At 39.2% G+C, this 13,837-nt stretch overlaps 1 protein-coding gene across 1 annotated transcript; it reads left to right on the top strand.

Moving 5' to 3' along the window:
- The first annotated feature begins 295 nt into the window (after positions 1-295).
- On the top strand, positions 296-12,971 carry AJM1 (apical junction component 1 homolog). Its single transcript, XM_072430259.1, has one exon. It carries the CDS (start codon positions 465-467, stop codon positions 3,738-3,740), a length of 3,276 nt encoding a protein of 1,091 aa, XP_072286360.1. The 5' UTR covers positions 296-464; the 3' UTR covers positions 3,741-12,971.
- Positions 12,972-13,837: the final 866 nt, after the last annotated feature.

The raw sequence follows: 13,837 nt of genomic DNA, 5'->3' as shown, positions 1-13,837 counted from the left end.
CGCTGCTAGATAGTATACAAAGGGGGACAAAGTTTCCTTGTACATTGGGTCCCATACATAATGAGCATGCATATTTGAACTCACAAGAAAAATGTTGTATAAGGTAAGTATTAACATATGATTGGTGCATAATTAAGAGAAAAAATGAAGAAACAAAAAACATTTTTTGAAAAGAAAAAAACAGCAATATATGAAAGTGTAAACATTTTGACATTGCATACATTTATACAGGATATTCTTATGCATGTGTGTAAAGAGTTACAATGTTGTTATTCCAATGGTAAAAAAGTTCTACAATATTGTTGTTCTTGTGTCATAAAAAATACCATTATAGGCCTTGTCCATAGACCTTTTCTGGGTAAAACAATGTCCAACACAAAAAAACTTATTTCAGTTTGTTTTCTTTACAGATGAGCATTGAGATGAGATGAACAAAAAGTACACCAGGACTGCTCTACAGTAAAATGACACGAACATACCCACCTGACATACTCGTGTCTACAGTTTATCAAGACATTAAAGTGACCCCAAGCACTGATTCTCAAATCTTTGGCTCACCTGCACAATGTGACAGCTTCATGTCCAACCACAAGGACCTCAGCCAACCATTGTTTAACAAGAGGCACTGCCGCAGCTTTGACTTCCTTGAATCTCTAGACGACCAGTTGACCAACGCAACAGCCATGGATGCCTACCAACGAGGAGCTCGTAGGCGTGCTGACACACCTGAACCAACAAGTCAGCCAGTAGTGAGGAAGTCCTCCTCCAGAGCTGATCCACAATACACTTCTCAGGGGGTGGACACCTCAAAGGAAGCTGCAAAAGAACCAAGGCGACGTCCAAGATCGAAGAGTGTACCAAGAGTCAAAACCACCTTCACCTCAGTTCCCATACAGATGTCTTCATCACAGTCCCCACCACCTACTGCCAGGAGAGGCAGAGAGGCTGTGAAAACTTCAAGAGAGCCCCAAAAACCTGTGGCCTCCCCAAAAAGGGAAGGTACTTATGCTCCTACCAAGGTATTAATGAATGAAGTCCACCCTATTAAGTTACAACCCCAGCGCAATAGCGCAAGCCGCATCTCTCCTTTATGCATCAGCAATAACTGCATGGAGGAACCCCAAGGTGGGAAGCCAATCTCCAGTCCCCATGTGCGTTGCCGGGTTGACATAAAGCCTGATGATGCAGTTATTCAGCATGCTGCTCATGCCTCCAAACCCAATCAGGGTTGGAGAGAGGCACAGCAATATACCAGGCAGCCAGGCACTCCTAGGAGCCTAGCAGTGCCAAATGCAAGACTGATGTCAGTTTCTCGTACACCCACGCCCAGTGATTCCTACAGTGTTGATCCAAGAATGACTCACTTTGCTTGCACACCAGGGCAGGAAATGTATGAAACTGATGTGCGAGGATTCCCATACCAAAGTGTTGCTTCACCAAGGGATTTTGCACAGTACAATGCCCGAGACTGTGGACAATATGTTAGCCCTACTATCCCCACTGCTTACTATTATACAGAGGAGGATGGGAATTTTAGCCAATTCCCAGTCAAACCTAGGGGATATTATCCACGTCCTTATCCCGATCCTGGGGTTGCCACACACCCATATTATGAAGAAAATCCCCTGGTACAACCCAGAGCCTATTATTTAGAAGACCCTAGAACTTATCCTATCCAGGAATCTTCTATAAGGACGTTTTACAGTGATGATCCCCGTTTCTACCCTCCTCGTACTGCTCAAGCCAAAAGTCTTTATAATGAAGATATGCGGTCTTATCCACTTCAGAGTACATCTTCAAAACTTTATTACTCAGAGGATATTGCAAAATACTCTGAAAGGGAAGCACTATCTAGGACATATCCATACCCCAGACCTGCTCAGCAGCCCCTTCAGTTCAGTGAATGGTATTTTCCTGATCAGAGTCCAATATCTTATCAAACCATCCAAATGCCATCATTTCCTACTCAAACAACAGGCAGAGATGCAATGTTATCATCTTGGCATGCTTCTTATAGCATGAACCAGCAAAGACTTGGGACTGACTCCAGAAACTATTCCAGGTCTTGGGACAACATTTTGAACAGTGGTGGGCGCAAAGAAGACCCACTTTCACGAGGTCGCAGCTATGAAAATCTTTTGTGCCGTGAGCGATGTGCCTTATCGCCTGATGATAGACGCCAACCTGTGGTAGTTAACCTTTCCTGCTCTCCCAAGCGTTATGCTGCTCTCTCACTCTCAGAAAACTCTATTTTGGAAAAAGTTCATACAGATGGGGGCACCGGAAGGTACACATTGGGCCGATCCTGGTTTGTCACCCCAGAGATTACCATAACAGACAATGACTTGAGAGCCAACGGAGTCGGAAGAAGTGACCGTCGCTCTGCTAGCTGGGATGTGATAGATTCTGGAGTATCTCCGCCTGTCTATCCAACACATGCCTCCTACCCTACCAAAGAGAAGATGACAAGCAGGTCTTCCCGTCACCGGAGCCTGGAACAACTTGATGAACTCATAGCTGATTTAGTGATAGATTACAAACCGCCATCAAGTCGGCGTCCTAGTGAAGCGGATGCTTTGGCTGATCAATTAAGAAAACTTATTAAGGAAGACATGATAGGAATAGCAAGGAAACCAGAGTCCTATGGGCAGATGTCTCATCTTCTCCAAAACCGTCCCCTTAAAGAACAGCCAACTCCTACTTTTTCTGATTCCCATAGAGGACAGCGAAGGGGTGCTTTCCCTGAGGTGCCAATGTCAAGTCCCCATAAGCCCTTAGAGGATTGTTCACCAGATCTCAGTGCCGATGAAGATGACCTGTTAACCTGTTCTAATGCCAAGTGCAGGCGCACCGAGACTATGTTTAATGCTTGCCTCTACTTTAAGTCTTGCCATAGCTGCTACACCTACTATTGTTCTCGTAACTGCCGAAGAGAAGACTGGGATATACATAAAGAAAGTTGCATTTATGGGCGTATGGGCAGTGTATGTAGACATGTGCTGAAATTTTGCAGAGAGAGCACTGAGGTGCACAAAGCCTTCTCTCGAATTGCCAAGGTGGGCTATCTGTCTAGAGGAAGAGGGGTGCTCTTTCTTGGCTTCCCAAATCCAGGTTCTGCTGACAATTTTCTTCAGTTAGGTCTAGAGGGCCTGCTTATGTCTCCCACCTACCTGTCTCTTAGAGAACTCGAGAGCTACTCAGACAACCTTGGAGAACATGCCAAGGAATTGCAAATAGCTGGCAATCAATATGACCCTGAAGAATGTTTCTTATTGAATGTAACTGTGGCAGTAGGACAAAGTGGCCAGGACCGGCTTTCATCCAGAGCACACCATGTACCCACTGTTCGCAAGTATGCCAAAATAGCCTTAGCCTCTTCTAGTCCAGAGAGGAAGATCACAAAAAAAGAAAAAGACATGGAGACCCTTATACTTACCCCACCTCCAGGAACTGCTGATTTGGATAAGGATGGGGAGGAGGGCAGAAAGGCCAGAGAAGTTTGCTTTATACATATCCAGAGAGAACTAAGGATAAGGGGGGTCTTCCTACGTCATGAGTATCCTAAAATCTACCAGCAACTGTGTGAGTTTGTGGAGAACAATAAGAGATTCACACCAACAACCATATACCCCATAGATAGAAGAACTGGCAAACAATTCATGTGCATGATCATGGCAGCTTCAGAACCCAGGACTCTTGATTGGGTTGCAAGCCCAAACCTTTTGGATGACCTTATGTGAGATTTGTTTTCGGAAATACCATGCTCCTCTGACTTGTGGCTCCTAGTTTTGTGGTTTATGGTATTTTTTGTATCAGGAGCCATCTTATGATACAGCCTTTTAAAATGAAAGATAAAAACAGTGAGCTATGTTGACAATAATAGGGTCATTAATGCAGAGGTAGGGGATAGTGATCTTAAAAAAAACATTTAGAAGGCATGCAGTAAGATTCAAATTGTGGCACTGTGACAGCAGTGACATCTCTCATGTACCAAGGGCCACAACCACATGATCTGGTGGCTTTTTATATATAGAGTTACTGAATAGTTTATTTTATAGTAAAATTATATTGTAGTTTGCTATTTAATACTATATACAGTGTCGGACTGGTCAAAAAAAAAAAAACTATGGGGGAAACCTTTGGTGAACTATGAGCGTATAAGGGCCCCTTCAAAGCATTTGACACAATGAAAATATTTAAAAAAAAAATTTTTTTATTGCTTTGCAAAAAAGAGGGTAATGGAAAAATGCATTCCTAATTTAGACTAGTACATATTTATGGTTTTTAATATCTATATTGCATAAAATATATTATTTTATATTGTAAGGTTGGTCCTTGAAGGGCAATGACTGCCCCAGTCCGACACTGATTTTGTATACAGGATGGTCATAGTTCAAGCACCAAGATATCTTTTTAGTAAATGTTTCTTTGAAATCTATTGCCAATTTGAAAAATTCACTTTGAGAAAGCTCCAGTGCTGGGAGCTAGGAAAACTTAGTGAACTGCTAGATACTTTGCAAGATCCCTTTCCCTATTGAGTAGTCAAAAGCCCTAGGAAAAGTTTAATCAATATTGTTTTAACACTGAAAAAACATATCTTAGTTCAACAAATTACATTTGTGGACACAAAATATAACCTATAAGGACAATCATTTACTTAGATCAGACTTACAATATTAAAACTGTAGGTTACAATTTTTGACGCCTTGTATTTGCAAGGACGTTGGTAGCAGACTGAATTTTACTAAAAACACTTTTATGTGTTTTTAGTATAGCAGTTTAGTATCTAGGACAGAGGTGTTAGAGGGAGCATAATCCAAATCCAATTCCTGACATTTGTGTCCAAATTTAGTAACAGATGCCTAGAGGAATAAGAGTGCAGGAGATAAAAGGGTAGTCAAAAGACTTATTGTAGGTGATGAAAAGATCTCTACCTTCTCTTGTTCAGTAATGTGTATGCCTGAAATGTAGTTTTGTTTAAAAAAACACCACATGCTACCCCTTACCCTGTTCTAGCAAAATATTTTACATCAATATTCAGATCATCCTCCAGGTGTTCCAAAAGCAGAATGATGTTTAACTATGACCTGGAATGGCAGTAGGATCCCTGGCTTCCTGGACTTGAGTTTTTCCAGTGGGTGCAGGGCAAAAATTTTAAGATGGCAGCATGCTCCAGGGAACACATTTATGGTTATGTAGTATTTTTAATAATATGATATTTGAGGGGATGAATATTGAGATTTGTTAGGGTGCATCCAGTCAACCACATCAAGTTCTCATGTCAATGGATGTTCTTGTCAAATGATGTGTTTGCTATTCAAACACAATGGCATGGGTTCAAATGGCGAATGCTTGACAAGAAAAGGCTATGTTTGAAGTGCTTTGTTCACAGTTAAAACACACGTGAATATGACATACTGCATCAAAAAAGAACACAGAACAACTTTAAACTGGTGAAAAATAGACTCCAAACTGTCATGTGTACTACTTAGTTAAGGTCAATGTGATTTTGTTGACCTGCATTAGATATGTGTTTCAAACGCACATCAAATGCAGGAAAACTATGCCCATCAACACAAACCTGAATCCTCTTTACAAAAACCAAAGAATGGAAAAGGATGAAATGTAATGGTATGGATGCATCTATAAAGTATGGAGGTTGGGAATTTCGTATAAATTGAGAAAGAGCACAAAAGCCACCCTACCGTATCTTTTCTACCGATCTCCCTGGTCCGCTGTTTTCTCAAGGTATGAAGGTTTACATCAAGCTTTCTTCTGTCCCTCTAATGCTTCTGCTAGATCTTAAACTAACACTACTGTTTAAAAATGTCCAATGAGGCTTTTTGTCAATCATCAAGCAGGTTTGGGGGTTTTGATGAAAGTCCTATAAAGAATTACTCTAGATGAGTTTACTGGTCCAGTGGAATTAAACTGTGCAAATATAATGCCTTAGATATAAAATCCACTGGCAGTGACATCTCTATTAGCGTATGTTTAGGTTTTATGGTAGTCAAGATGGCTGTGTACATCCTGACTACCATAAAGTAGCAATTTGTCCTGTAGATGCAGCTTGTATGGAATCAATATATTTCTGTTCTTCATAACCATTTGACTAAGCAGAATTTCCTGTATGTATAGTAAGGCTGAATTCACTAACTGGTAACGCTAATATATTTATTATTATAAGGATAACATCTCTTTGTATTAATCCCGAAATCTTCTACATGCCTCTAGTCAGTGGATGACCTAGATTAGAAGCCATGGTCTACACCAGGCAACAATCCCATCCTCCTTCAAGCTGGCAGGGTCACACATAACTGGACATAGGGCAGGCTATTCTCTACAGGCAATACCAGGAAGCCATCTTACTTTTATCTTGCATTAGATAGCTTCTTCTTTAGGATATTAGAACCAGTGCAGAAAAGGCTACACATGCACAATACTGAGCAAAGCAGACCATGAAGATATTTGAAAATATTGAGGTTGTGCCAAAGCGTTGTTATTCAAAAGAAAACATGTCATGTGTGATATCTACCACTGATATTTTAAAAAAGTTCTAGTTGCTTGGCTGTCTGGATGATCCTTTCTGCATCACTGTAACCTGAAGTTCCTACTATACTCGCTTGTGAAAGTACCAATACCTGATATGCTAGGCAACTAACACTTTCTAGACTAGAATAGCAGCTGCATTTTATTTAGTTCCCCCATGACAATATCTTTTAAAGCAAACTTATAGTGAGAGAACTATTCAGGCTGATATTGCTCAGTTTTTATTATAACTAGTTTTCTGGCTGTTTGGGACACTGTCCTTGAATAAACACACAAAACAGACAAGTCGGAAAAATCATAATCACCATAATTTTTTCTGATTGAGCAATTCAGAAAGTACTAAATCCCTTGTATTAGATTGATAGTCCTGAAGCTAGCACTAACTAATGGTCATAACACTGCAGGGTTGCAGTTTTTAGTGCCCCTTAGGTCTATATAATGAATAATACTAAGCTACCTCAATTAGGATATTGCAAAATAAAAGAATGAGGAACAATAAGCAAAAGTCCAGTCTCTGATTTTTTTCTGGTATATAACTAAAATGAGAAAGGTTTAGCCTGGGAAGTGTGTCTATAATGCAACCGACCAATCAATCTTTTTGAATTTTTTTGATCTGCAGAAAAATATGTGAACAAACACTAATTTATTCAATGACATTGTAGTAAGGGGGGCAGATGGATACTGGGCCCAAGAGACCCCTTTGCTAACAAAGCAATTCTTATCTAGCCTTGTGCTAGTGTTAATTATGAACTATAATAATTTTTTTTATAAAATGATATAAATGCAGGTGCCAGGAAGTTTTTAGGCATAGTGTAAAGCCAGCCAAACATAGATTGTCAGTAGATGTTTCAGAGGATTAATTTTAAAGCAATTAGGCAGCAAAGTTTAATTGATCACTCATGTCACAAGAAAATTGTTTTAGCTACGAACACCTTAAAAATCAACAATACTTGTTTTAGACTATTACTATTCTTGTTTTCTTACACAATTTTTTGTACTTAATTGAATACCCTTGCCATTTAATGATAATTAGACTTTTTGCTGACTTAATCATATATGTAATATGTGTATGAACATGTGTGCATATTTCTGTATGTGCTGGTATGATCCCCTGCAGGTATGAATATGTATGGTAAAGGATGTTTATTCATCAACATGTCAAATTAGCCATAGATCATGTCAGATGGCAATGGAAATGGCCAATGCTACATGGGGCAATGAGTGAGCAACCTTGTAGGAACTTGCAAATCTTTGCTAGCAAAGTGTCTCTGATGATAGACTCATATTTCACATAGACCTTAAAGCTGAACTCCAAAGTCCCCCCTTACATCACTCCCCTCAAATGTATTTTTTACTGTTTATGTATACTTACCCTTTTAAGTTGTGTTCCATACATCCTACTCTTTTGTATGACAGGAGGTAATAATGCAGATATAATGTCTTGTAAGATGTCATCTGCACTGTTTTCGGCACCATTGTAATGTGAGTGCAGGGGACTGTTGGGACTACCCCCAGAGAGCAGGCCTATATCACCCTGCACTCCCAGTAAGTGGGCTTTAAAGTGTACCTTCCAGAGATTTAACTCCATTTAACTGATTTCAACCATTTTATTTTTGGGGGGAGGGGTTCAGACATTGTAAGGCCATATCATATGATACTTTTTTAACGTGTCCAAACACTTGCTCATTGGAGGACTTTAATTCAATGCATATCATGCTTTTTCCATATATTATTTGATACATTTATACAAAGAAACCGGGTTGCTTTGAGCAACACATTCAGTTTCATAGTTTTCTATACACCAGTCTTATTCTGATATACTCACTATCATAGTAAATCTGAACAAGGCACTATATTCTCTATTTCTTGTCTGATCATTGAAATTGAATTATACTGTTAATGTATTGTTGACCTCTGCTTTTGAAAAACTGGTTGCTTGGCTGTCACACAGCTGCTCTTGCCTTGACACTTTAATTCGCTGACCTGGAACAAGTGTGCAGATAAGGACCTATGACTTTTCTTCAACTTTCCTGTTCTCATACATGTTCCAAGTCAATGAATCGACAAAATATTAATTTTAAGGTCATCAGCAGGACATCCAGTCAACTAGCATTAGTATAAGGGGTCAGAAATATCTGCTTCCATGTTACTCTAATTATAGATTTGCTGTAGAGGAGGAACTTGCACTAACCCCTTTCTGCCTGTAAGTGAAGATTAAATACACCTGGGGAAAGGCAGCAGAGGTTGTGTCACATGACACCTACCTCATACCTGGCCATCATTAATAAACAGCTGCTGGGGATTTTTATAGCACAATGTGTGGGTAAAATTGCAATATTAGAATTATTGGTTATATAATATTTCCTAAAGGTGCAGACAATCATTTCATACTTGCCAACATGACTGGGTAAAGTTGTCATTAAAGAAATATAGAGGGTAGCAGATGCTGACTTATTTTTTGAAAATGCTAGTTGCCTGGCTGTTTTGATCCTCTAACTTCAATACTTTTTTAAACAGTGTTCCAGGACAAATATGTAGATCAGAAATATCAAACAAAAGTCTGAGATCCTTATGTTCATACATGTCAGGGACCAAAGGTAGGGAAGTAGGACATTAGTACAACAAAATCCAACAGGTGTTCTTCAATATTGTCTGGATTAAGCAGTCCAATCATGCTATGGTTCCTGTTGATAAGTGTAAATTAAAGGTATTACATTTAAAATTGAAGTTTACAGTTAAAAAAAAAAGGGCTTTGTTTATAAAACAGGGAATCTAACATTTACTAAAACATTCCCTGGTGGGAATCAATTACTGAAATACATGGGTTTAGAGGAGTCCAATGAAAGAATGTTTGAGGGGATTCCCTGTTTTATAAATAGAGTACATTGTGTAGCTGTGCCTGAGTTTCATCTCAACGGACTGAGGTCTTACAATGGCTTACCATCTACTTATTGTGACTACAGGTCCCACATCCTTACAGTTTTAACTGTAATAGGAAGAAAAGGAATCTGGCATCAGTTGTTCTTGTTCTTTTAATATCTGACTGACCTCCTAGCAAGGCTGAATTTAGAGATGTAGTGCAGTGTGCAAGCTCATTTGGCCTATGCAACAAATATTTTGTCTACTGCTTTAATTCCATACATTTTTTGTAGTCACTGATTACTTTTAGTAATTGCCTTAATAAGTTTGGGGTTTAATTGGTCTTTAGGGATGTATAAAACAATACAGAGTGGCTTTCCCTTTATATCTTTTATATCTACCTGGAGTTCACCTTTAAATAACATTTCACTTTACTTTTTCAATTGTCCTTTGATATTTCCCTGATTGCTCTTGAAGTCAGATTTTTTTTTTTTTTGTCTGTCACTCCATATAAACTATAACAAATGAATAAAACAAAGAATGGCTCAGAATGGCCGCTTGTGTCCTCGACTCTTGCATCAACTCAAAAAAGAAAAAAGCCTTCAGAAGAAATTTGCTTGTGTTGCTCAGGGTGGCCATTTATCCTATTTATTTTGCTAAAATAATCAAATTGGTTATTATCGGAAACTCCAAATTTTCATAATTTTTTTTCTATATGGGACTTATTAATATTCATTGCAAAATTTTATCATGTAAAGTATATAAAATGACCTTTGTGCGCTGTGCCGCTGTCACTGAAATCATTTGGGGGTTTATCATTTTAGAGGATGTCCTGTACAGAATCATTGTTTTATTTTACCTTTTGTCACAAAAACATTGAAATATATTATGCACTGGGGATTATTAGTCTTTTTTGATTGTTATAACAGTGTTGTGCTAGCTTGTTTTTTTTGAGTTCTACATAGGCAATGGTATATTCAATGTCACATGATATGTTTTTGGTTGGACATCCCGATAAATACTATGAACTGTAATTGATAAAAAGCACTTCATTCTTTTCCAGGGAAACAGACTGTTTGTAAAGAGATCATGAGAAAAATGACATGTATGGTAGCCAATGCTTCAGCATAAATAAATAAATTGACATTCAAATTTTAAGGGAGAACGCCAGCTATAAAATTCTACCATGATCATATAAAAGGTTCTTGTTGACATCCATGCCTGCTATGCCTCCTCCTCCTGTGCCTGCGTTGTTTGTATTTCAACTTGAACACATAAGAAATTAGCAAATTAGATGGTAAAATAAGTTGGCATCTTACTTATAGGTATATAAAATGTTTGTCCAAGGCAGAGCTGATTGTAGGCAGGAAAGGTGCCTGTCTTTGATGCTTTAGTAGTAAGGGGTGCAAAATGTGCAGATCTTGCAACCTATGCTGTTGAGGTAGTTGGGGTGGTCATTAACAGTGTATTTGTGGGGTAATGGGTGCTTTGGAGTTTTCAGCTTGGATACTATAAGACCTTATCCTAGTACAGTTAATAAAAAATAGAGTACCTGATTTTCCCGACAGCTATGTCTGCTCAAAGCAACTGCAAATGTGGTACTTACAGGTGTGGCCAATATCCAGTCCCATGTGATGGGATTGAGCCTGTGCTAGGCATTATCAAATACTGACTTTAAAAAACTGGAAGTTGCATAGGAATTTGGGGACAGAAACGTTTGCTGCCATGTGGGCAATATATGAAGCATGATAGGCAATGATTTTATTAGCTTGAGCTGTTTGGCAATTGTACAGATTTAATGTAAAAGGAGGATGTTGAGAAATATTGAGATGCAGATGGAAGTGGGTGGTTATCTGAACATCTGCTTTCCTGCCAGCTACCTGACCCATAACATTGTCCCCCATCATTCGCATGTGAAGTATCACAGGTCAGGCAGTGAATGTTTAAAAATTGTTCCTAAAGCTCTGTACAGATTTATGACACCTGTAATTATAATTCTTGTCTTGGTATAAAGGATCGTCTTGGGTGGATATTCACTTCTCATCTTCCCCTCTCCATACTATAGAACAGGCTACAGCATTGGTTCACAAAATAAGGTACCACCAAGAGTTTTACAACAATAATTACGTTAAATTGCCACACTAGGACAAATGATAATGTAAAGCTAAGTGAGGGGGAATGTAACCCCCCTGCTAATAAGTCTGCACAATCCTTCAAGTCAATAATTAAAGTCTGAGTATTAGGATTTCTGTATAGTCACAATGCAGATGAGCCCTTTAAAGGTTGCACACAAACACCAGATATTCTCTCATGCTAAGGAAATCAGAGGCATGTGGGCGAGTAAAGGAGGCATGTGGAAGAATGAAGTGCCAACAGATGTCACAGAGTTAGTTCAATATAGGGCAACGTGATACAATCCCTTCAGATTGATCCTGTACATTCTTCATATGTAGAAACACATGAACAACAATTGATATTGCATGTTTTGTTACTACATTGTGAAGCGTGTCCTGCTTTGGAATTCTTCAAAGGTGACAGTATGCAATAACTAATTACAACACCATAAGGAAAGAGCCATTTATTATCTGCCCTGTACCCTTTCCTGTCTTAATCCTGCTCTGTTTGCTAAAGTAACTGCAGAATTTGTTGGCCTCTTGAAAAAAAGAATTATTTAATGCACAAAATGGCAATTTTTACCTGCAAGTGATCACTGGTGGGAGCAATCTGTAAAGAATTGTGACAAATTGTTTTGAACATTCAAGCTTTGCTCCTCTCATACTTATTCCACTGCTTAGGCACTCATTCATCCATAGATTTATATAAAACCGGTAAATACCTGTTCCAGGAATAAGCATGACAACTCAGGAACTTGCACACTTTAACAAGTTAGCACCATGGCAGTTCAATAGAATAAATACCCAAACAATCTTCACTGTTGTTCTGGATCCTAGAAGGGTATTCTTACTTCAGCACTAACACAATTGCTCAGCTTTCCCAACTATGCTACCAGTGTCACCGGCTTTAGTGCATTTTCCATATATATTCTCATAGCTGATCCACAAAAGGAAAGATGATACAGCACCAGTACCTCCTGTGCCTTTTACAGGATCACACAAAGTGGAGGGCTCCTTGCTGGAGCCCTGGACAGAAGTATAGACTACCCAAAGTATTAGGTCTACTCTATATTTCAGTGGTTGATATTATATATATTCTGTAAATGCATCCATGGCACAAGTATTCTCCATTGATGACCCATTAGCAGCTTTGCCTTCTGTTCATTACCATACCATAGAGTAACCACATATCAATATGCATGAATCTTTAGTAGAGAGTATTAAAGGTCCAGGATGTTTTGAGGGGGTCCTAGATGTGGGAGTATAGGGGCTGCTCATGCCTCAGGCCAGTGGTAATAAAGCATGCAACGCTATGTATTTTTTTTGGCAAGCATTAAACCAAAAGCACTTGTATTTCTTCATATTTTGTTGTAGAAAATCCTTTGAAATCCTTTAAAACTACTCTGAACTGAAAATAAAAGTTTTAGTGGATTATAATAAAATATAAACTTGAATGTATCATTCTGCGTTCAGATCCTTATTGTATGGCCTATTTGTCGTCTATGTGACCTTATGGCGTCAAAATATAGTGTTGGTGACCGCAGCGGAGTTGTACCCATGGATGCCATTATCTGCTCTTTGTATGTGAAGCCCGAAGAAACACTGATCTCTATGATGTATTATTCCATGTGTGTGTTATATGCTAGGGCTCTATTTATAAAACAGGGAATCTGACATTGTCTCAAACATTTTCTGGTGGGCATCAATTACTGCCATTGAAACATGAAGACCTGGAAGATTCCCACTGGGGGATGTTTGAGGGAATGCCAGATTCCCTGTATTATAAATAAAGCCCTTAATGTTCATTGCCTCAATGCAGCCCAATGGAAATGAATGGGCTGGCCAGACACCCTAACGTACTAGAAAAAAAAAACACAAACTTTTTTTCTAATGCAACAAACTGCAGTAAGTGTTGCTATGTGATGCAGTGTTCCAGTTAAGCTGCGTACACACTGCCAATTTTTGTCGTTGGAAAGGATCTTTCACGATCCTTTCCAACGACAAGGGAGTGCACGATGCATGAACGGTGCTGTACATACAGCACCGTTCATGCTCTATGGAGAGGGGAGGGGGAGAGCGACGGAGCGGCACCCTGCTGCGCGCTCTCCCCTTCACTTTCATTACGATCGGCTGTCGTCCATCGTCCGTGGATCCGGCAGGTCGGTCGTCCAGACGATGGACGACACCGACTGTACACACGGCAGATTTTCGCCCGATAATTGGCCGATGCTGATTATCGGGCGATAAAAATCTGACGTGTGTACGTAGCTTAAGTCAGAATCATTAATGTTGTGGAAACATGCACAGTAAGGGAT

This window comes from Pyxicephalus adspersus, chromosome Z, assembly GCF_032062135.1.
Source record: "Pyxicephalus adspersus chromosome Z, UCB_Pads_2.0, whole genome shotgun sequence".
Classification (NCBI taxonomy): domain Eukaryota; kingdom Metazoa; phylum Chordata; class Amphibia; order Anura; family Pyxicephalidae; genus Pyxicephalus; species Pyxicephalus adspersus.
The sequence above is the reverse complement of the archived record's forward strand: the minus strand, read 5'-3'. Positions and strand labels throughout refer to the sequence as shown.

Excerpts from the sequence above, each read along its gene's own strand:
- AJM1 (XM_072430259.1), top strand. The coding sequence starts at position 465 with ATGACACGAACATACCCACCTGACATACTCGTGTCTACAGTTTATCAA.